General features: G+C 46.4%; 1 protein-coding gene across 11 annotated transcripts in view; it reads left to right on the top strand.

The window, feature by feature from the left end:
• The window catches only part of PALM2AKAP2 (PALM2 and AKAP2 fusion), a 351,155-nt gene extending 328,213 nt beyond the window's left edge, over positions 1-22,942 (top strand). For 4 of the 11 annotated variants that reach the window (XM_081152445.1, XM_081152448.1, XM_081152451.1 and 1 more), the window contains one exon: positions 17,584-22,942. In XM_081152445.1, the coding sequence (XP_081008571.1) occupies positions 17,584-17,675 (92 nt within the window). In that variant the 3' untranslated portion in view covers positions 17,676-22,942. Of the gene's footprint in view, positions 1-5,824; positions 8,562-8,727; positions 8,907-13,922; positions 13,962-17,583 lie in introns of those variants that run through there. The other 7 variants (XM_081152444.1, XM_081152447.1, XM_081152450.1 and 4 more) reach the window with 4 other exon arrangements.
• The last annotated feature ends 1,795 nt before the right edge of the window (positions 22,943-24,737 follow it).

The following is a 24,737-nucleotide window of genomic DNA, read 5'->3' as shown; positions in this document are numbered from 1 at the left end:
GATGTCAGCACAATATTTATGAAGCAGAGCTTGGTGACTCATTCCATGGGTAATGTCCTACTGAGGCTTATGTCTACTACCAGACTTCCTGGACATTCTCTGGTGACATGAGCCTAGTCATGGTGGCTACGACTTACCAAGACCTTAAAGCTGTGACCTAGTTATTTCACATTTTCTCATTTAATTGTACAACAGGCCTCTAAGATGTAGAGCAAATTACCCAAACCCTTGAGGCCAGATATATTCAGAATTTTTCTGATTTTAGAAAAGCCATAAAGTATATATACTATTATTTAGAAAAATCAATGTATTGCATATACTATTAAATAACACACTCAGGTGGTGTCTAGGGCAGCAACCTGTATGAAATTAGATTTCTGCTGTAAGACTTAAAAGAGTTAGTTACATTAAGTGGGATAAATAAAGACTAAGAAGAGCCTTAGGCCAAATAAGTTGACAGAACTTGATTTTCAGAACCTTTTCTGGATTTTGGGATTGTGCATGAAGGGTCCTTGACCTGTAATAGTATTTCCTTTTTGAAGAATTAATACCAGAGCCCAGAAAGATTAAGTAACTTGCCTGAGGTCACCCAGCTAGGAGGTGGCAGAGCCAAGTTCATTTGACTCCAAAGTCTATATTTTTTCTACACCTTTTCTTGCCCTCTGCTGGACCTGCTCCATGCCCTTGAGGTCTATGAGGTGTGTAGTTACAGCTCCCCTTTCCCACCTACAATGATTGAGCTCAGTTCCCCTCTGCCCTTTCCATCCTCAGGCCTGACCCCTGCATTTTCCTCCCTGCCCCTCATTTTTAGAGCGACTGTAGTGCTGGAATCCTCTGCTCACAGTGGCCAAAGTGGATGAGTTTGCTCCACGAGGCCATGAGACAGTGGTACCCCAGTGACCCAGAATGGTTCCTTTGTTCTTTTAAAACTTAATTCCAATGCTCCAAATCACAATAGGCCAAATTGCTGGTGCAGCCCAAAGATCTGAGTGATGGTGAAGGGATTGGCGTAGCCCATGTCAGCCATCCGGCCTGGTTGCTCTGAGTTCTCTTTGAGCTTTCTCCCAGGAGGGAGCTCAGTCATCTACTCCACACAGGCTCATTCCCTGAAATCTTTGAAAGCACTGGTTACTCAAGCGAGGACTCAATTCTTAATTTGAGGATGAGCAGGGATAAGTGCTGGTTCCATTAAATCAATGTGTTGAGCCTGGGGCCAAGGTCACCTTAGTTAGTTTACTGGTGGTCATTGAGCACCATGACCGCTCTCTGCTGTTCTCTTTGGTCCTTTGAGGTTGATCCTTCTGCCTCAGACCAGAACCTCCCTGAATTTTATTTATCTGAGCCCCCCAAATATGTTCGTTTTTTAAGATGCTATTTGAGAAGGAATTGGTAAGAAAAGGCTAGGCTGAAGCAGTGTTTGGCAAGGATGAAGGCATGTCATGAATCAGGACTTCTCCAATTACAGAATTCAAAGTTTTTCTTGGACATTCCATTCAGTGGTTTGAAAAGGGCAACGGCCGCTGTTAAAGCTGCCATCCTCACTCCTGAGAAGATATAGACTCCTGTCCTTTCTTCCATGACAAGACTAAGGTCATGGCTTCTGGGAAATAGAACTTTGGAAAATGCACATTTCTCACTAGTCTAATTCCCTTCTGTCAGCAGGTCCTGTTGTCACTGCTAATTGTACTGGGTCTTCTGATATATCCAATGTGTCTGGGTTGGCTCCCAGTGGAACTCATACCTTGCTGGGGACACCACATGGTGTCCTTGTTGTTTGCCTTTTACCCCACATGACCAGTCTATGCTCCAGGTTAAGAGAGTGGCTTCTGAAAAATCAGACTTAACCACATGCAAAGAGAGATGCAGTCTTGAGCTGAGAAAGAAAAGATGAATCCAAGGGCCTAATTCTTGCAAGATCCCTGCTTTACGCCTGGTAAGAAATGTGAGCTAATCAAAGCCAGGCCTGGGAACAGGATGTGACTGCTGGAGTTCAGGGCAGGATATGACTGTGTCTCTTACTAGCCGTGGTGACTTGCTGTGTGCTTCCCTAAGGAGACTGGCATTTCAGATCCATTTGATCTTTGTGAATAAGCCACTGCTTAAGGGGTGGAGGAACCAGGGGTGGTGGAGTGGAGAATGTTCAGGACGCTGTTAGATCCCCAATGGATACATTTATATTTCATGTAATGCATGTTATTTCTCATGAGCTTGAATGTGAACATCAGAGGTTTCCCAAAATATGTATGCATCTGACATCATAGCTATTTCCCCATTACTCAAATATATAAATTCACACTTCATGTAAAAAAAATTGGTCAAAGAAAATTATGGACCTAAATGTGACAGCCACCTCTCTGGAACTACATCTAAAGTTCAAATCCTGACTCCACTGCTTGCTAGCTGTCTAAACCTCAGTTTCCTCTCCAGGAAAATGGGAATAAAATAGTACTAACCACATCAATAAGTTTGGACAGTGCTTGGCACACAAAAAGCTCCCAAGAAGAGTTACTATGGTTGTGGTTGTTAGTACAGCTACTGGTATGTTTTAAGAAAAGGCCTAGAAAACCTTAGCAGAATTGCTTATGAGTTACTCCTGCAGCTGCTGTGACCCTGAAATTAATGGCAGAATGTGCATTATAAAATTGCTTCTTAGGTGGGATTTTTTTCATAGTTACTTCCTTGGAATTAAAGTTTCTCTTACAAAATCTGAGTTCAGGAATTAGTTTTCAGTAGTCACCTGGGATTTCAAAAAACAGTCCATCATTCAGTGTATTGGGTGACAATAAAATTACAATATTACCATAAAAACGTTTCTCTTTTTTCTCTTTGTTTGGGAGTCATCTTCCCACAGCCAAGCCTACCATGTTGGTAGAAATGTGTTTAACAAAAAGATCTTGGTAAGTGAATTGCAATTTACCACGATTTTCATGCTTTCTGTTTCGATGAAATGTTTCCTATTTTGGCCTTAAACTGGGCTTCCCCTGGGGAAGCAGAGCTCTTTCCTTCTAGAGTGTTCATCTTCTGATTTTGTTCATAAAGAAAGACCCAATATCAGCAGCTCATCCAACACCCCAGCTTACATTTGAGTAATAATATTTGGATGTTCCTCACTCTTGTTTTGCCAGCCAGGGTATTTCTCATTTCTGAGGTTGGTTTATTACCCGAAGACTCATATCCTTATAGTCTCCCACCCCTTGGCCTTCAGGGGAGATGAGAGGACAGGAATCAGCTCTCGGAGTTGGGGTCACAGCTGCACTCCGCACAAGCCAGGCGCTCAGGGGTCTGACAGCAGGATCTTCCCTCTAAGAGGAAATGAAATTTCGAATGCAAGTCTGAGCTCATTTCAATGACCTGTGAGCTGTTTTTGATGTTAGCAACCTCCCCCCAGCGCCCCAGCCCCGTGTCAAGAAAGGTCATTGAAGGAGGCCTGGGCCCAGGCATGTCCTCTGGTGGGCGTCTTTGTTCGCTTCGGTTTGATTTTTAAATACGAGTGGGTGCTGGCTGAGTGGGTGCTGGCTTCTTCTTTTCTTTTGAAAAACTAGAAACAAAGGCTTTTTTATTTAAGACCTCAGACACCATGAGGGCAACAGCTGGGTTCGCAGGATGTGCAGGCCTCGCTCAGGTTCCCTTGGGGGGGAAAGCTGGATTTTTCTCCTGCCCCCCAGCTCGGTCTGTCGCAGATACCCCAGGGAAATACGGCTTGCCTGGGAAAGTCAGAAGTGCAGCCAAGGCCTGGCCTGCTTTCTGGGGCCCAGAAAGTGCTTTAACTATTCATAATAAACAAACAGGAAGCGCAAATTCACATTTCCTAGTGTTCTCTCCCACTCCCGGTGGGAGACGGCATTTACTGAGTTGGAGCGAAATTCTCTGCCTCTTAGTCAGCCTCACAGTGCTACGGCCTGTGAGGGCCACTGTCCCAGGTGTGACCTGTGATTTTCTGAGGCCTTAGGGAGGTGTCAGCCCAGCAACTCTCCTGGCATGTGCTGCCTGGAGAGATGGAAAAGCTTGTGGATCTGCCTGGTTCGTGCAGGCCAAAGCAAGCAGCTCTCTCTACTTTTCTGAGCATGATTAATAATACTTGAAAACGTTTTCTGATTTGTTTTATATTTTAAAATTAAGCCATGCTTATTGTAGGGGGAAAAAGGGAGAATGTGCTAAAAACCAAGTGACTCATAATCCAACCCACTGCCTGCCTTGTTTGTCTCCGTGCACATCTGTGCGTGGAAGTAATATTGGGGTTATATTTGTATTAGTTTCCTATTGCTGCTGTGACAAACTACCACAAATGCAGTGACTTAAAACAACACAGATATACTATCTCATAGTTCTAGAGGTGGGAAGCCTATACTGTGTCAGTTACGGACTGAACTTTGTGTGGTCGTCTGTGTCCCCGAGCCCAAGTTGTGTGTCCCCCCCCCTTCATATGTGGAAGCCGTAACTGCCAATGCGGATGGTGTTTGGAGATGGAGCCCTTCAGGAGGTAATTAGGGTTAGATGAGATGAGGGTGGGGTCCTCACAATGGGTCTAGTGCTTGCAGTATTGAGTACTATCTTGCAAACCTTAGCTATTGGACATAGTTTTGGAAACAGAGCTTTGGAATCATCCCAGCCCAGTGGAGCCGCTTACCCTCAAACACCTTTAAAAGCTTAAGTCTAAAATTACTCTAGATGGAACAGTTGGAACAAAATCATGTTTATAAAATTAACTCCAAGCTGTTACCCGCCTTCCCCTCAGAATTCCAGTCTAGCTTTGTTCTGCTGGTTCCTTATGTCAGAAAGCTCACTTGGCACCTGCTCCCTGCTCTGCAAACGTCAGGTACCAGCCTTTGGCTGACGACCACCGGGCCTGCCCTGCGGTCTGGGTGACGCTCAGCGTTCATGTGGCTTCCCAGGCACCGTGACTGGGGCCCTTCAGGAGACCTGCTTTGTAGGGTGTTCAGCCCAGGTGAGAAACCGGCCGGCAGCATGTTTGCCATAGGAAATAGAGCTCACTTGCAGCTATCCTCAGCTCTTCAGTCACACACCAGGTGGATAAACAAAAACCAGAGCAGGTTTTGATGAGGCGGGTGGGGCGTGGAGCATGGGGGCCCTGGGGCAGTGACAGGTGAGATGCGTGACAATGGGCACCTGAGATGAAGACATTTGGAGGGGCCCTGAGGCCATAGATGAGGCCGAGTAGACTTTCCAGGCCTGAGGCACAGACCTTTTGCTTCACATGCAAGGAATCATCCCTGAGGCCCCAACAGTGGTGGTGTCTGGGTGTGCACCCCTGGGGGAAGAACATCAGAGGCTTTCTCACCATCCTAATTGGAGCACTGCTGGCTGTAGACTTCAGAGGAAGGAAGTGGGCGTGCAACAGGTCCCTCCACAGCTTTTCAGCAGTCTGTGTGATTCCTAAATGGCCCACAGAATTCCAGTGCATGGTTTGGCTCATACTTGGGGGGTGCGGGGTGGGGTGGGGGGTTGCAGATCACAGGGCCCAGCGGAGAAGCCTAGCCAAGCTGACTTCCCCATACCGAGGGGATGGGATGCAGTGTCTTCTTTCTTTGGGGACCTCTGAAGGCTTCTCCTGAGGCTCTGGCAGGGGCTTGGTTATTTGATATCAACTGTTCTCTCAAAGACCTCTCAGCTACTTTCTCTTTGGAAGCAGCTGCTCTAGACCTGGGAATCCAGTCTCTTTCCTGTTATTCATGTGACCTCTAGTGTCTAGAAATGGTAAGACTTGCTCTGGGGATGGGTGAAATAAGCAGGAAATGTCTCTCATGTCTAATGGTTGACCACTTCTCTATATTAACCCTTTGCCCTCTTTGCAATTCTCTTTCAGCCTACATCCCATCAATGTCATTTAACCATAAACGACACGATTTGGGTTCCAGATCAGACCTCACTGTGATTGTTACTAGCTAACGTTACTGGGGCTGGCATTGGCATCTGAGCCTCGTGGTCTAACCCGTTCACAGACGGCACGGCATCCACCCTGACTACATCCCAAGGTTATTGTGAGGATCAAGTGACATGAAGCCTGTAAATAAAGTGCCATTTACATGTGGTCATTATTACGACAAAGCCGTTGGGGCTGTGAGTCTGTAAACCAAGATCGTTTCATTGCATGTGCTTTGGTGAAGACATTGAAACTCTTCCCCAGATTCTCTATTGGGAATTCTGTCCCCACCCACAGGCATTGAATACGTGGCTGCTATGTATATTTCATAATGTACTTACTGGCTCATTCAACAACCTTGTGCCAAGTACCACAGTGGGTGTTGGGATCCAGCAGTGACCAGGGCAGACAAGGCCTGCCATAAGGGAGTCTATATCCAGGTGAACTAAGGGGCTCATAGATGGTTGAGATGGTCTCTATCCTCATGTGACTTTGCAGCTCACTTGAGAAGAGAAGCTTAAACAACTGGATAGGATACAAATCGACGTGTGAAAAAGGCCTTCACGGGGTATAAACAAAGTGCTATGAAGCAGGGGGCCAGCTGTGTGCTTGAAAGGGGTAAGGCAGGGAATGTAGAATACACTTTCTAGAAGTTTAGTGCTGGAGGAGTGGCTGGTAGGAGGTGATTTGGACACTTAAGAGGTCAATTGGAAAATAATGATGACCAACCTTGGCAATTTGGTGTTTATTTCTAGTTCTAGAAGAACTGCAAAAATTTTATGCACAGTCCCCACAAAAGTGCTCATCTCATTCTATGGACATTATTCTTTGGGATTCCAAATAAGTAGTAACTGGGTAAATTGGATGCTTGCTGTTCTAAATATTAATTTAGTCCTTATGCCAACTGTGTGGGGTAGGTGCCTCTAGTATTTAATACCCATTTTACAGATGAGGGAACTGAGATAGGAAAAGAGCCAGTTATTTGGCTGCTAAGCAGTGGATTCAGACCCAAACAGGCTGGCTCCAGGGCTTGCATGCTCACCCCTGTGCTACGTTGTTTCTCAAACCTTCATTTAAAGAGTCCATCTGAAATTGCAGAGACATATTTTAAGTATGCAGAGGTAATATTACCTAAGATCTGGGATTGCTTTAAAATATTTTAGCATTAGGAAGGAACAAGGGAAGGAAGGGTAGATGAAGCAGGTGTGGTAAAATATTGATAAATGTTTAACATAGTTGATGGGGAGCCATTGTAGTATTCCCTAATTTCCATAATAAAAACTAGAAATCATTGCTAGTGAATATGGGAACTCTGAAATATTTTTACCTTGTTAATATCAAAAGATTTTTGTGTGTGAATGATCTAGGTAATTTAGATCAAGACAATGAGTTTCCCTAAGTTACTAATATAATGGTGGGTCTTGCAGATGGAGTACCCTTTTCTGTTAAAAACAACTTCCCACCTAATTGCCAAATGTGATGGCCATTCTTTAAATCAATAAGGGCTGATCTTGCGAAATGTATTTGATAAACTAGCAAAATGTCTGAGTTAGAAGGGACCTCAAAGACAACTTCTTCCAAAATTCTTATTTTATAGCTAGGAGAATGTAAGTGATCAGCCCAAGATTAGACTGGGAATATTAAATGATTGTCTTTAGCCAACCACACAGATAGTTCATGGAAGAGCAGAAATTAAAACCTGAGTTTCCTGTATTCTAGGGAGTGTTTCCAACTCCCGTCAAAAGCAGCTGTGCCCAGAAAGACAAAGAAAGATGAGCACCTTCAGCTTGGGACTGGAAGGGATCATATGGGTCTTTAACCTTGCGAGTTCCCAAACTTTGGACTTGAATGCTCTCCCCTGTTTTGTGTGTTTTTTAACGTTCCTTGTTCACAGACCCTTTGTCTCCACAAAGGGCACAGTTGGAACAATCATGACTGTTGCACCTGAAGATACTCTCAGAGGTTCATTTGGGGCTCTGTGGCGATAAAACCCGCCCCTTGACGGGCCAGAAGTCAGGGTCGGGCATTTGCCAGGAAGGAGGAATGCAGGTTTCAGTGAAAGTGCGAGTCACCACCCCCACCATTGACCTGACCTTATCTGAGAATTCCTGTAAGGCATTTCCAAAGTCCAGTCTCACCTTTCTCACAACATGAAGGCTGTCTTTGGTGTTATCCATTCCTTAAGGTTTGGGGGTGGGGGAGTGGTGTGTGTCTCAAACCCAAATGCTTTAGGGCCGTGGCAGGTAAGGTAAATGAATGAAGCTGGCCTCTGTAAGACTGGGGTGACCAGAGAAGAACAAACCTAGTTCTCCCTCAAAGGTCCTGCAACACTGTACTGTCCATGCCTGAAGCTTGGGCAGGTCAGATGATAGTTAGTGGCCTTTGATAGAGAAGAAAGAACCTGCTGCGGAAACCAGGAGACCTGGGTCCCCTCGCTGGCTCCCAGTGACCTCAGCACAGCCCTCCCTTTGCCAAACCTCCGTTTTCTTCATCTGTAAGAGGTGGGTCTCTGAGGCTCAAAGGTGCTGGCCCCTTACAGTCTAATTCTATGCTCTGTGATAGAATTCATGACCCCAAAACAGCTGGAGCCACTGTCTGCCTGCCTGACCTATATTTGCAAAGTGCCCAACGAGCCCCTTGGGTCTGACTTTTTTAGCACTGGGTTCCTTGAGGTCCTTGTTGGATGGTTTGTGACATTCTCAATCCCTGTAATAAAATGTCCTGCATGTAACCATTTTTCTGCTTCCACTCTGTGTCAGAGGTTGCTTCTTTGCCGGTTTTCTCCTCTCTGAAAGCAGTCACAAGCAGACGAGCTTAGAAAGGGTGTTCTCTTCGTATTGTTTCAGGGAAAATAGAGAAAGTCAGACCTCCTCCATCCCCCACAGCTGAAGGCCCCAGCTCGCAGCCTGACTTAGCCCCCGAAGAGGCTGCCGGATCCCAGCGGCCCAAGAATCTGATGCAGACCCTCATGGAAGACTATGAGACACACAAATCTAAAAGGCGCGAGAGAATGGATGATAGTAGTGTAAGTGCCTTTCCTTTCACTTCTCCGAGGGCGAACGTAGCGTGCGGTGATCCAGTTCCAGCACATGTGTGTAGACAGCTGTCTGCTAGCATCCTGGTTCCAAGACCGGTTTCCCAGTGTGTGGTTTAACATGCCTGGAGTTGGGGCTGGGTTTTTGCTTTGTTTCTCAAAAACACTGATCATGCAAGGAACAGGTCTTTTTGCTGCCAACTAGAATTTGAACCCACTGGCAATGTTAGTGCATGAGATGTTTGGTGGGTAGAAAGACACACTGTGCAAGAGAGAACGAAGAACCTAAAGGCCCTGCAATCATCCCAGACACCAGGGAGCTGATTTCTACCATCACTGGCCTGCTCTGTAAGGTTCTGTTTCTCTAGAGGACACTGACAATACTATTCCATCAACATCTACTGTGGGCAATTCCTGTAAATGTTACTCAGTGCTCAAAAGACTTGAGTGTGTTTGGGACTGTTACCAAGCCTTGTGTACAACTGGGCAAGAAAGAGCCATTTAAAATGACAGTTAAAAACCACACGGCTACCTGCTCCCTTCAACCCCTGAGAACTTCACATGTGATGTTCACATTAACCATGGAGGAGTCATCTGCCCTGTCGTACTTTCTCCAATAAGAGACTTAAGGGCTGTTGTTCCATTGCCAGGAGGCGGGATCAGCCCAGGGGTCCACGCCAACCTCTCAGGAGTCTTCTGACTGAGGCATTTATCGAGGTGATCACCTCTTCCCCCTGGTTACACTTAGGTCACGGATAGCTTGGGTCAGTGGAGAGTACCACCCAGTTTACCTGGGACAGTCCTGGTTTCTGCCTGTTGTCCTGGTGTTGTTATTAATAGCATCCCCTTTTGCTCTTAAAAGTGCCCTAGTTTGGATGATAAATTACTTGTTCACCTTAAACTTGAAGGCTGCGGTGCTCACAGTAAGAACTCCAGCCTGACTCACTGCCTTTCATATCCCAGTTGGCTAAGTTAAAGGATTTCTGCAGTTGATACCCAATGTTGCTTTCAAAATATTTGGTGATAGAGAAAGCAAACACACCTCCAGCAGCCTAACGGCTCACCTGGCACCTCCCAGGCTCTCTCCTGGGTCTCCACCTAAACTCCTCAGGATCCCGACTCAGCTCTTCCGTCAGGCTGCAGAGTTTCTGAGCTGTTTTCCTATTGACCAGGGGAAGGGCCTGGCCCTCAGTGGCTGCTGCAGACTTTTCCACTGCCGGAGCTCCTTCCCTGAGCCCATAGGACTTTTTCTGTCCCCCAGGTCACTTTAGCTGGCCCTTCTTTGCAGCCCCACTTAAAATATGGAGTTTACCTTTAGATATTTTCTGGAGCCTGTGACCATTTTGAAACCAAGTGCTAGAAAAATGGCTGGTATCTTTCCTCCTGTGATTCCAGCCATGCATCGGCAGCTCCGAGGAGGTTGGCTGAGTGGACCCCTCATGTTCTGGTGCAGAAGGAGGAGACCAAAGGGACCACTTAGCATGTGCGCCCTGAGGGTGCTTCCTAAGCTCCCTCTCCGTGCCTCTGTGTGTGCCTGTTGTGCTGAGGTGCAGGTGCTAGAGGGGGAAACTATGCACAGAAGAGCCCACTCTTAACTCATTTCATAGGCATTGGCTGAAACCTCTTTTGTGCAAACTCAAATGCCAACCAGGTTGGGTTTTCCCCGTGCGTTAGTGCGGCTGCTCAGAATCGGATTTTAATACACCGATTTTTCTTCATGTATGCGGTGAAACGGCAGCCTCCTATCTCTGTTTTTCTTGAGTAAATAAACATTTTGTATAAGGAAGAAACTTACAAACTCATCAAGTTGATACTATCCCCAAATCTTGGATTCAAGGTCAAGTGTTTTGCACTGTTACTGATATTATCAGAAATCCAAGTTCGTCATTGGAAATTCTTAGAAATAGAATGAAACAATCCACTATGGCCCCTTTAAGAGACCCAGATTTGGAAAAAGCATAATCAGATTGCTCCTAAAGCAAATATATGATCCGAGCCCCCGTTACCCTGTGTCTTAGCCCTCTCAATTCAGGGGATCTTTTCTGTTGCATCTGCGTCAGTCACTGGAGAACATGTTGAAGTTTACCTGTAGGCCTTCATTCGTTTTCCTGGCTGATTCGTGGCCCCTTCTTTAATTGTCTCTGATTCCAGAAGGGTAATAAAAATGAGCAGGTGGACTGCTTGATGCCTGAGCTGTGTAACTGGCTTCCTGCCCCTAGAAGCTGTGCTTCTGTTCTGGCTCCATTCACACACGCTGTTCTCTGGGCAAACTATGGCTTCTTAGATTCTCCACCCTCTAAGAACCTCACATGGCTCACCTGGGTCCAGGGTCACCCCGGCACCAATATTGGTGGGTCCACCTGCCAATTATGAGTCCCCCACACATGACCAGGACCCAACCATGTGTTTGTCCATAGGAAGTAGCACGCTCTTTCTGAATGGAATGAAAACAATTCGTATTTGCTGCGCTCCCTAAGGAGAAGGCAGACTTAAAAACAAAATCGGGTCACTGGGATGTATGCATAGTGACACATTAGACACAATGGTGTTAATGAGCGTGAAGGACCGAAGAAAGAGAAACCCTGGGCAGCTGCGCCCGCAGTGTTCATGAGTGACTCTTGCCAACCTGCCTGTGAAAATTGACCCTGGCCATCAAAACAGGTACGGCACCCCCACCCCAGAGCGCACTGGCCCCTGGAGTCCTGCCCCCGTTTCCCACTTGGTGAAAAATCATACGCAGGACAGGCAGGGAGGCCTCTGGCTCATGGAATCGCTGCCAGCGGGTGATGTGGGGGACACTGTAGAACATTTGGTGGATTTCCATGTTCCTGAGCTGACCCCCTCTCCTGCTGGAAACAAGATGAGGGCTCAGAAATGACAGAAGATGGAAAATTAAATCATGAACTCTCTCCTGGAACATGGGCCCAGGAGTCACTGTATTGGTGACATTGAATCGTCTGCAGGTATTCTGCTCATTATGCAGTTGGCGAAAAGGTCAACGACAAAGAACCAGGAAACGCCCCTTTTCTCAAAGAGTTATCCCCAAATGGCCATCAGAGCAGGTGCCCACCGTCTGCACCCACCTGGGCTGGCTTCCCTGTTCTGTGTGGCGTGGTCACCAGTGAGCATCTCCGTGCTCTGGGCTTTAGCTAGGCCCCAATTAACAATGGACAACCTCAGCTATTTCGGGACAGGAGGGTTGCTCTCTTCACCCCACCCCTAACCCTGGGCTGTTTAGCAGCCTACCCAGGGCCTTTGTGGGAATTAGAAAAAAGCACCCCTTTTCCTCTGTGAGGACATAGTCCTGCACCGGCTGCACAGTAGTGAGTGGAATGGGGACACTGAGCTTCAACCCTCCCTCCTCCTGGTGCTATTGTGCAGTGAGCACACCGCACACCCAGGTGCAGTGTCCTGCTCTTACTGTGGGTCTCTCATCTGAAAAAAACCTTATGTGGAAATGTCCCCTTTATATGGCCTTATGCCATCTCTGGTCCACGAAACACATTCTGGACTAGACTAATGAATCATAGTGTCCTAAAGCGTTTCTTGGTGCCATGCAAAAAAAAGATATTTAGGCAAGTGTTTTTCTGGCCTGCTGTTTCCCCAACTTGACCTGAGCCTCAGAAGATGATGGGTTCTTGAGTCAGTGATGCTCTTGAACTCGGTGGATTGCTTTCCCTTTCTCGCTTAAAGGGATGCTGGCCTGAGTCCAAATTACAGCCTCCTGGGCGTTCAGCCGCACCCTCACTTCTAGCACAGGATCTACTCTTGGTGAGTTTTTCCTGAATTTCTCTCTCTCTTGCTCCAAGAATAGCTGCTGAGAGGACTTTCAGCTGCCCCTGCCCGTCTTGGAATAGGAGAAGGCCTCATCGAATCTCCTGGGCTAAGTGAAAGCTGGGGACAAGCAGTTACTGCTTTTCTAGGAACTCCTGGCACACATTTTTCTCTAGGCCAGGGCACCCTTTGGGAGTTGGGGCCATACTCTCATGGAGTGGTTGAAAGAAGCCCGTCTGCCTCCAGTGCCCCCACACCCCAAGCGCTACAGAAGCTCGGCCACAGTCAGTGATGTTTCGTTCTGCCCGGCTTTCCCTTGGGTTCTCACTCACACTCTAGGAAGGTTCAGAGGAGGAGAGAGCTCCAAACTCACCCACTCCTAGCCAGCAGCCTGATCATTACAAAACTGTAATTTTTAAGTGGTACACATAAGAAGCAGTCAGTGATCACAGACATGATCTCAGTGGTTATTGATGCCAAAAACCAGTGGAAATGCAAGGTCATGACCACAATCTTAGAGGGGGCTGTCCAAAGTTGGCCCTTCTATCTCATTTCCTATAACCAGGACATGCTTTGTTCTGGACTTTTCTTGCAGTGACTTTTAGTCTCTTATAGGAACTAAAGGACCATTTTAGTTCCTACATGAGCACCCCACTCTCAGGAACTTGTCCATGTCCCCAAGGTAGTGATGAGAGAGGCTGGGTGGCTTCCCTAGGCTTCTTTAGGGTCAGCCTCAGAGAATCTGCCTCCACACACCTTGCATTTGGGCGATCTTTTTATCTGTAGTCAGGGTCTCCTTTTCATGGGACAAGAGGCTACAATATTGCTTTGGGCTTCAGGGACACCTACAGGAAAAGGCTCTTTGGCTACAGATTCTAGCAAATCCAAAATGACCATCAAGCACCTTGCTGTGGGCGTCTGGTTGCATACCGGGGGGTTGGGAGATCTTGTTAATTCAAAGCACAGAAAATGGAAGCAACAAATCTTGAATTAACAAAATATGGTTTATCTGATATTTTTATTAAGTAATAATAGGGTATCTATTTGCTCCAAAAGATACAGACTTCTAAATAAACTAATATCAGATGAAGAAAGTCTTGGCATGGGTGTGTAATGGTCTCCCGGTGTTGCTCCCTCCTGCCTGCCAGGTGTGGTACCATTTCCCGGGGGGGGGGGGGTATTCCGTGAGTGTGCCTCTGTCGTACTAACCCTGGTCTTTTCCCTCTCTGCCAGTACACCTCTAAGTTACTGTCTTGCAAGGTGACTTCCGAGGTACTTTTGCACTTGTTTGTCTTGGTCTTCCTGCATGCCTGGCCCAGGTGCATGCTGTTGTGGTTGGCCGTCTCCTGGTGGGTTGAATGAGAAAGACAAGGGAGCAGTTTGTCTTCACATCTTTTTCTTCCTGACATTTCTGAACTGGGGGGTTGCCTCAAAATGTTGGAGCGCACGCAACAACTGTACACCCTGCTGTGCTGTGCTGTGCCGTGTGGTGGGATTGGAGAAGACCTTGCCCTGCTCATGGATCTGGAAGACGCTGGCACTAGAGGGCACCACCGGTGGATTTTTTTTTTAAGTTTCCTTAGGCACTATAACAAGTATACCCTGGTCTGGTTAGAAAACAGTGCAGCTCAAGACTGCTTTGGGCTTCAGAGACACTTATAGGACCAAAGGACCACCGAGTCCTTTGTTTACCTTAAATCCAGAGAGCTCCATGCCATAGCTTGAGGATAAGTTTTTCCAGAAGTGAACCATTCCAGCTTCCCCTTTACACAACTGTTAAATCTGTATTTTTGTTTTGGAAACTTCTTTAAGCATTAAATTTTCTCCAGTCTCTTTTCCCCTACAACTTTCTTTTACACAGATTTCAGAAACTTGTGCTGTGAAAAAGCATATTTTCCATTTTCCCCATTTTTAAATTCCCCCCTTTTTTTCTTTTTGCTGTGAGAAACCAGTGTTTTTCATATTTTTTATTTTTATAGTATTATATTATTTTTATTTTAAGAGAATTATTTAAAATATTTAGAATTGTGGAGAGAATTGTTTATTCATTCTCTCAGCAGTTTATTGAGCACCTACTATGCACCAGGCACTTTTCTAGGTTCTAAGAGTAGAGCAGTCAACAAAACAGTCCTTGATGTCATGGAGCAGGCATTCAAAGGTGCCGGAAAACATGGCATAATAAAATAATAAAGCCCATCTATCCAGCTTTGCCCATTCTTATTTCATAATATTTGAAAAAGAAATTAATATTGCAAATAGAACTCAAGCCCTCCTGTTACTTCTCCCAGTTCCCATTTCTCTCTCTCCTGAAAGGTAACTATTCTTGAGTTTGGTGTTCATCAATTCCATGCATGTTTTTATACCTATACTACGTATATGTAAATATGTTCTGGTTTTGCATGTTTTAGAATTTCCTATAAATGATTTATTGTAGAATCCTCCACTCCTTACTTTGGTGTGTTGCATTGTTTTTGGATGTGTCCATATTGATACTTATGGCTCTAAGTCACTCATTATAACTGCTGCATAGTAGTCCATTGAATGAACATATTGCTGTTCATTCAGCCTCCTAGTGATGGAAATGTAGGTTGTTTCTTTTCCTAAAAATTTTGTTATTGCCACTACAAACAATGCTTCACTGAATGTTATCATACATACCTCTTTGTGCACCTTTGGGAGAACGTCTCTCTATATCTAGAAATAGAAGGACTGGTTATAGGGCTTAGATATCCTCACATTGATGACATATTACAAATTATTCTTCAAATTGGTTGTGCTAATCACACAACCAATATTAATATTTTTAAAAGCTCCCTATTTAGCAAAATAGTTATAGTTAATTATATATGTAAGCTGATTATCAGTAATTTTTGTTTCATAAGGTATAAAATAAATATTGAGAATATCATTACATGTACCTTTCTCAAGGTCTAACTGTGGTTTTCAGAAACTTAGATGTATTTTATAGCTTTTAGGTACACCTTTTGGTTTGTATGTGCAGGGTGAACGGGTGACCATTTTACACAATGCAGAGATCCTTATAAAAACGCCTCATACTTGAAAACCACTTCATAGTTTATAAAGCCCCTTCACAGGATGATAGAAATAATTATTGTTTGAGGACTTACTATGTACTGGGAACTATTGCTAAATGCTTCCTATATGTTGCCTCATTTATTCCTCAGACCAACTCTGTACTGTATTTTTGATTGTTCCCACTATCCGTATATGAGAACTGAGGCACAGGGGCAAACTTTCCCAAGGTGACATAGTCGCTAGGACGTATACCTGCCTGGACTTCATAGTCAGCACTGCCTCCTGAGAAAGCCTGTGAAGTAGGGCAGTGGTGCTGTGTCTATTTTACAGATAATGAAAGTTGGGGCACAAGTTACCATGAACAACAGCAACATGCTCCAGAGCTGGAAATAAAGCTCAGGACTTCCCATTCCCGTCCAGCACGGCTGCTCAGTACCATGTTGCCACACCCTGACCGGAAGAATCTTCTATTTATAACTATAACAGAACTGAAAGCATGCTTTTCCTCACTCATATCTTATTCTTAGATGTTGACTAAGTGGCCATGATATGCTTACGCACAAAACACTGTATGGCATGGCTTATGTGCTTGGGGACATGAGTGCGCCCTGTGTGTCAGGTCCTGCTGTCCCTGCTGGGAGGACTGGCGGAGGCTTCCCAGAGGAAAGCACACTGAAGAAAGGGAGGTCTATTCATTTGTCAGGGGCAGAGAAGCAGGTCGAGATGGACCCCCAGAGTCTGCTCAGGTCTGGACTCCCAGCACTGCCTGTCACCTACATCTCCTTGCTTCTCTGGAGTTGCCAGCATCACTGCCCCTTGTCAAAGTGATTGTTCTTAGAATAAGCAAAGCCTTCGTTGCTATTTGGATAATCGACCAGGGTTGGCTCTGCTGGACTTTTCTCTAAAATCAGAAACCTCACATCCTAAGCTGATGCCATAGTAATTGAACTGGCTGGCACGCATGGGCATGCTTGTGGTGGAATATCATGAAATCGAGCCATTTCTCATGTCGGCAACCTAAATGTTATTCGCCTGGATCAAACCAAAGCTGGAGGAGATCGGCTGAAATTTCCCCTCAAAAGCCGATAGACTACTCTAGGGAGCCGGAGGGAGGGAGGCCCTACCCCAGTGGTGGTGAGCTGACCCGTCCTTTCATTTCACTTATGAGCACCTATGGCCCTCGAGTTGCATCACAATGCTCAGATTGGTTTTCATTGGCCTTAAAAGCTATCCCCCCCCTTAATATCTCCTTAAAGCTTAATTATACCAAAGCAGGTTTTCATGATACAGATATGATCACAGCTTATAAAGATCCACAAAGCCTAAGGGATTGAATCCACACTGGTCCAATTGTTTGGAATTATCCTCTGGCTTACTTCTTTACAAAGTGACTAAGGCACTTTAGCTGTGCTGTCACAGCTAGTTCCATGAGGATATTTAAATGAAAATTAATTAAAATTAAATATTTCATTTCTCAGCCACACTCGCCTTATTTTAATGCTCAGTAGCCACATGTGGCTAGTGGCTGCCATCCTGGATGGCTCGGATACAGAACATTTCCATCAGACAGCACCGATCCATGGCACAGAGGGATCGGCTTTGTTATCTAAACACTCGGTGCAGTCGTCTCATTCAAAAAAACCTGCAGACCTTTTCAGGAAAATTAAATCCCTATATTGATAACTGTAGGTCAAACAGCAGATGAACTTGGGCCATGATCTGAACGCACACCCAGGCCCCCCTGCCCCCCAGCGTACCAGACACTGCAGAGAGGACAGGGAGGAGGGGAACGAGACGCTGGTTTGTATCCGTAATTAACACCCGTGACCTCTGCATAACCTTTCCCCTCTCTCTTCAGGTCCTCGAGGCCACCCGGGTCAACCGAAGAAAGAGCGCGCTGGCCTTGCGCTGGGAGGCGGGCATCTATGCCAACCAGGAGGAGGGCGATGAGTAACGCGCCCCGAGCCTCGCGGCGCTTGGGGTACCGGCAAACCCGGCCCCCCTCACACCACAGCATTTCAGTGGGGTATTTATTAAAGTGCAAATGACAAACTCAGCAAGCCTCCCGGAGACCAGAAGCTGCGACAGTGACCAACAAAGTGAAAAGGAGTCTCCCCGGCCAACTCCAGCACCCCGGCGTCGGCAGACGGGACCTCTGCGGCCCAGAGAACCGCCTGGATTTGGCCCCATCCACGACCCTCCCAAAAGGACAAAGAAGTTGCTAGCAAATCCACAAGGTCGCCGCGGGCAGGACAGACCGGCCTTGCTGGGCGGGGAGGGCACACGAAGGCAGTGGGGCCATTCGGAGGGCAGCGGTGCCCAGGCTGGTGCCATCTACAAGGCACACGGTGCCCCCCGCCCAGCGCTCGGCATCAGGGGTTCGGGGTTAAGGCCCCCGACTCCAGCAGCTGTAAAACGAGCCGCGTCTCCCTCCTTGCCCAGAAGAGGCAATGATTCCATTTCTCTTCCATCGAACTGTTTTTAACCGGGAGCAATTAATGATCGCAATACATAAAATGCATTACTTTCAAGACAATGTTTCTTCGAGTTGCACACGCAGTCTGTTCTCCGTTAGGAGGTTGAGCGCGGGGGAGAAAGCCAAACCAAATGGATTATTTTAGCTTTAGGAGCTTGTCTGCTTACACTATTGCCTGACCGGCAGGTTAGGAGAACACCTTTTCAGTTCTGTTTCTGCGTATGAAAACTGTATTTAGTGGACAACGACTATTTTTATGATGGGATGGGGGACCGTATCCGTGTATAAAGCCTGTACACATTGAACAGCCCGGTTCAATAGAGTAGGGGTATTTTTAGAGTGGCAATCATTGAGAAAAGGGCGAGCTCTGCCTTAGAGAGGTAGATGGCCAGAAATAAAAAGGGGTTTATATTTTATATCGTAGAGTGGACCTTAGGCGTGGTGGGCAGAAGGAGAAATTATTTTGGATCAATCAGAAATGAAACTTTAGAGAAAGGCCGTGAAGGTAGATTGAGGAGGGAGGGAGGACGAGTGGGGGAAATAAGGAAGTAAGAGCTATTTTTGCTGAGCAACCAGTGTTTTTCAGGATGATACAGAGAAATATAGAATAGAAATCTAAGTGCAGGCTTGGAATCAGCTACAGATGCTAAAGACGGTGTGTGTGAGCGTGTGTGTGTGTGTACGCGCCCACACACTCACATACCTCTGTGTGTTTGTGTCAAGTGTGTATGCTCATGAGTAAGGCTTCGTGTGTGTGTTAGGATTAAAATTCCAGAATGCTCATGGAACAGGGTGTACAGTTATTTCCTCCAAAGCTGTTAGCCAGCGTCAGGAGCGAGTGAGAATTTCTTTTTTATGAAAAGGGATGTAGAGGCACCGAGATGCAGTATTTGTAATATTAAACTGACCTAGCGTGGTATTTGCATGAGTCACAACCTCAGAGTTTTGAGCAGTTTTGTAATTTGACATTTAGGAAAGTACCATATTTATTCTCATGCTTTATACTCATGCCTAGTATGCTCTAGAGGATGCCAGCTTTACTCTTTCTGTCATTTAAAGCAATATGATAAGGGCATTCAATAATTGAGTGCCCTAAATTTCTGGATGAGAAAATTTTTCATTCTGGCCATGTTAAAAAAAAAAAAAAAAAAAAGCCAGACCAGCATTCTTTTTTTTTTTTTTTCCTTTTTGTTTTAAAACTGTGGTTTTTAAAAATAAGCAATAATGAAGTCAGACCTCACTAAAATTCATTTTTTTTACATGGTTATGTCATAAGCTTTATTATGTTATTCTGCTGAGTAGCAATTCCACAAAATTTGTATGTAGATGTTATACATGTAATCTTTGTTTCTTTTATTAGACTAGTGTTGACTTAGGGGAAAGTTTATTCACAGACAAGCAGTGGGCACAAAGTAAAATTGGACCTGTCTGATCATTTACAAGGATCCTTTAAAACTGCCAAGGGAACCTGCAGTTTGAAGCCAAATTCTACCGATGGGCAGTTGGTGCCATCTTTATGTGGCTCATGCTCCTGAATGTTCTAAACGAATATTCAGCATGTGCCCGCCGCTGGGGACACCAAACAAATACCATCCCTGCTGCAAGGAATTCATTTTCGAGCTGGGGAGGCTGGCACGGAGACAGACATTCTCAGGAAAATGAGATCTAGGTTAGGTTAGACGTCCTGACAGGTGACATGGGACAACCAGGAAGGGTGCTTTGCCCGTGAATTTCCAGTGTTCCCAGGGCAGGCATGTGGGTCAGGACAAATGGGCCGGCAGCTTCCCTTGGCCTGGGGCACAGCGGCAGCTGGGACGTCTGCAGGAGAACAGAGTGCTTCTGCGGGTGGCACCAAAAATGAGCCGTGCCGCCCGTCTCCTGGACCGACTGGATCTGGTTAGGACCGTAGACGTGATCTACGCGAACTCCCCCATCTTTCACAAGACAAATCGGTCCTCAGGACTTGCCTGAAGTTTTTTGTTCTGTTGTGAAGGAAACCCGTGTACCCACCTTAAACCTACGTTTGAGAAGAGAATTTGCAGCTGAAAGGAATGCTTAGGAGGCCACACAGCCATGAGATCACTTTAGAGGCAGACAAGTTGGTCCCTAGCTGACTGGACCAGGCACTTACTGCTCTGAGTCCTTTGGTCCAGGTTCCATGTGTAGATAAGGCGACAAATGCAGAGTTTCCATGACCTTCCTGGGCCACAGAGCTGATGGACTGTGGCCCCTTCGTCTCCGACACTGGCCTGTCCCCTTACACTGCCTTCTGGATATAACTGTCGTCTGTCTCCTCCCTCCACTCACTTATAAGCCCATCAATTTGTAAATTACAGTTCCCTGGGAAGAGCCAGGTTTTCTCTGCGCTCTGGAGTTTTTTACTCATTTAAGAAACATCGGGCCACTGCTTTGTACATAGCCCTGTGCTAGGCTCTGGGATCCCAGACGAACCTCTATTTAACTTTCTGAAGAGAGAACAGAGCCCTGGAGGACAGTGTCCTGCCTAGCCCTTCCACAGGAAGAGGCAGTGGGGAACTTGGCCTCCGACGGCCTCCCTGCCCCCGAGTAGTGCGCAAGCTTGTTAATCTCAACTGTCGCAAGTGTTTAGGTTCCGTAGACGTTCAAGGCTTTCCTGAAAGTGTCCCCTTCCCACTGTTGATGGACGTTCACTTTCCTCCACAGCTGAGTAACTACTGACAAGCCTTGGCTTTCTCATCCAGAAATTATGGAAACAGGGTCTGTCAGTGGCCGGAGGCCAGGCTGTGTCCTGTCAGATGACACGAGGCAGTGGCCTTGCCTGTCTACACCCGTGCATGCTGCCCACCCCGGACAACCACGTAGAAGCAGTATATTGATCAGTGTCCACATGTATACACAACACACACGCACACACACAGCGTAGCAGGGCACACTAAGACAGTGTTGACTCTTGTCTCTGAAGGCAAATAATTAAACATTTTTTCCAACTAAAAATGGATGTAATTAAGCTATGTATTAAAAAAAAAATAGCCTAAGTGTTTAGAGATGGTGAATATATCCAATTTTAGTGACAACCAATTTCCTGAATTTTAAGCATTCAGTGAGTGAGCTGCCAACTTTGATTTTGTGTTGCTCTTTACCCAAATGACTTTTTTTTTGTTTTTTTTTTGGAGGAGGGGGCAAAAGCAGCAATACTGTGTTTGGATATTAGACTCTGTATCCGGCTCTCCTGTGTATGTTAACCACTTCAATGTCATTATTCTGCTTTGGTTTTATAGTGATTGTGAGGCATTCAATGCAAGTATACAATTATTTTCTCATTAAAACCCAGTGTGTGGTGTGTTTTTTTAAATGATAGCTCCTCGTTTGACTATGGGAGGGAGAACAGAGGGCCCATTAGCCAGCGGCATCCGGTGCCCTTGGCCTCCACTTCTGTGGGGGGCAGAATCTACTTCTTGCACATCTGGAACCAAGAAAGCACCCTGGCTGGTGGGGTGCCACTCTTAGAGGTTGTCCCAACACAGTGTGGTCTCCAGCTTCCCTGGATAGAAACCAGAAACTCCAACAGGACCCACCAAAATGGAGTGGGTGCCTCTCGATGAGGTGGGTAGGTTCCAAGGTCAAAGAGATGGTTGGATAAATGGTAAAACCCAAGCTTTGCAGGTGGCTCTTAGGCTCTCATTTGGATTATTACATTCCCAGCACCTGCAGTTGGCTCGCCTCTGACGAATAGGGAATTTCAGACTTCACAGGTTAGTCAGGAAGCTCCCTCCCCAAATTTCCTCCTGCCCTCCACTCCCTCCTGCCTTCTCACTCCCCCTTCGGCCTCCAGCTGCTCTGTTCCATCTCTCCACCCCTTGCACTTACTTGCACCCCTGACCACCTGGTTCCTGTTCTTTACCCACTTGCCACCCCCACCCTGCCCCTCTTTCTAGGGTCTCCTTTCCAGCTGCCTCTTAATCTCTCCCCCTTTATGTGACTTCTTCCAATTCTTTTTCAAGCATATTTTCCTATCCTGAGGATCTGGGGGCTTCCCTGTGGCACCTGTCATGGGTGGCATCTTCCCACCTCTGTATGGTTAGGAGTCCTGAACTGGGGGGGGGGGGGGATACAGCCCCTTTGAAATTTTAATCAAACTAATAATAATATGTAGCATTTATAAAGCACTGAGAATGTGACAGGCACTTTCATGGTCCCCATGAATGTAATCTATTTCTTAAAACAACTCTATGGGATGTACTATTTTGATTTCCACTTTACGTGTCAGGAGACATCCACGTAGCTCGTCAATTTGAACCTGGGCACTGACTCGTGGCATTGTTCTTTACCTCCCCCACAGAAACACACTGGCAACTGCGCATGCTCGTCCAGTACAGCTGATGACGTGTGGGAGGTCTTGGTGACCTTAGAGCATCTCTCACTGGACTCTGCAGGAAGAGGGCTCTCGTGGATCAAGGTCAAGGCCGTGATGGGGAGCAGAGTCGAGGGAGAGTGGGGTTTTGGTAGGAGCAGCAAAGAAGTTTCTTCATTTGAATGAATTCCCTCTGGGTTCTTCCTGGGGATCAGCTCTCCCAGGAGATGGTGAGTGAAGTTGGCCCAGGCATCCCAGTTGCCAAAAAGGAACCAGAAGAGATCGCAGATGGGGTGATGTGAATGTGCTAAAGTCAAATTGTGATGACTGCACAACTCTACTAGAAATCATTGAACCATACACTCAAAATGGGCCAATTTCATAATATGTAAATTATACCACAATAAAGCTGTAGCCAAACAAAAAAAGGAAATAAGGAAACCAGACTAAGAGTCCATGACAGGCCAAGGAGACCACACAGCCTTAGGCTGAAAGAAATGAGTGGAGTCCTTCAAGCCAACATGCGGCCACCGGCTCATAACTAATGAGGAGGAAAGCTTGCTGTCCTGGGGTGTCCCCCAGGAACCAGGATCAGTAGGGTTGTGATCAGCTGTGGGTTCAGACATCCTGGTCCTCTTTCTATCCACACTAACACCTGGGGCCTGAGGCACAGCCAAGTGGAGTCAGGGTACATGGGACTGAGATTTGGTGGGCAGAGCTGCTAAGCACTTGGGCCGAGAAAAGACGGGGAGCGGGGTGTGGTGTATGTGATGGTCAGAGTAGGTCTTTTAAGGGATTCTGAGGAGGCTTTTCCTGCAAAGCCACCCATTGGAAGCACTGACCGCTAACAGGCAGAGGGCAGGTACACAGGCTTTTTAATCTGTGATGTAGAACATCTGTGGGGAGAGAGAAGGAGCCTGTGGCCACTACCCCAGGTTCATCTCCCCTTTTTTTATTGGTGGCAAAGAAACTATCCTGTGGGACACATGAGGCCATGAGGTTACTTTGGAGCCTTGCTCATTGTAATTATGGGATTCCTGGGTCACAAAAGGGTGGAGACTATATCCCTCCCTACACAGAACCCACACAAAATTCAGAATTAGACTCCTAGGGGCACAGAGATCAAATGGGGAATTGAAAGGGAGCATTCAGCCCAGCCGGGTGTGGCTCAGCAGTTCAGCACTGACCTAGGATCCAGGAGATCGGGGTTCGATTCCCGGTCAGGGCACATGCCCGGGTTGCGGCCTCGATCCCCAGTCGGGGGCGTGCAAGAGGCAGCTGGTCAATGACTCTCATCATTGATGTTTCTGTCTCTCCCTCTCCCTTCCTCTCTCTGAAATCAATAAAGATATATTTTTTAAAAAAAGAAAAGAAAGGGAGCATTCAAAGGTTTTAAATGTAAAAGATAACACTAAGGCAAAGAATACGGCCTGGGAAATAACTGGAGATACCACACTGGCCATTTCTAAAGGTTGCCCAAGCATCTCTCAGAGAAAGAAGAATGTTCACATAACACAGCTCTTACAAAACAAATTTCCCCCAAATAAAGCAATCTCAGTGTCCGTGAACCTTGATAGGAGAATTATCCAGGCACTTCGTTCTAAGCTCACAGGTGGTGGGCTCTGAACAACTTGGAATGGCTCTGCTGCTACCCTAGAGAAATAAAATCACAAACCTCTCCCTCAGTGTTTCTCTGCACTCCCTTTAGACAACATTCTGCCTCTGCAGTGATCAGCTGGTAACATCCATGTGGCTCTAGAAGGCGCTGTTCTCAAGCTCAAGTGGACATTGCCACCACCTGGAGGGCTCGTTAAACACAGATCTGGGCCCCATGCCCAGAGTTTCTGACTCACTAGGTCTGGGTGTAGCCTGGCGATGCGGCTGCTGCTGGTGGTCCAGGGACCTCTCTGAGAATCGCCAGCCTGGAGAGTGAGTAGTGACGGGCCTGGCATTCCACTTCTGTTGGAAAACTGGGGAATTGCTGCATGGTTTCTAAGTTACAGATATAGGCACATGTGGTTCAGGGCTGTTTTGAGTATTTTTGGGGGTCTTATATGCGTTCGCCCAGCATATCAACTCACCACTTCGTGGATCTTGGAGAAGCAGACCTGAGACTCCACCCAGTCTCTCCAGGGAAGCCCCTCTGACGGGTCTGAGCAGATGCAGAAGAAAATATAGAGGATACGGTCTATATATGTTCAGACTT

This window comes from Miniopterus schreibersii (assembly GCF_964146895.1).
Source record: "Miniopterus schreibersii genome assembly, chromosome: 11".
NCBI lineage: Eukaryota > Metazoa > Chordata > Mammalia > Chiroptera > Miniopteridae > Miniopterus > Miniopterus schreibersii.
This window is presented reverse-complemented; position numbering and strand designations above follow the sequence as displayed.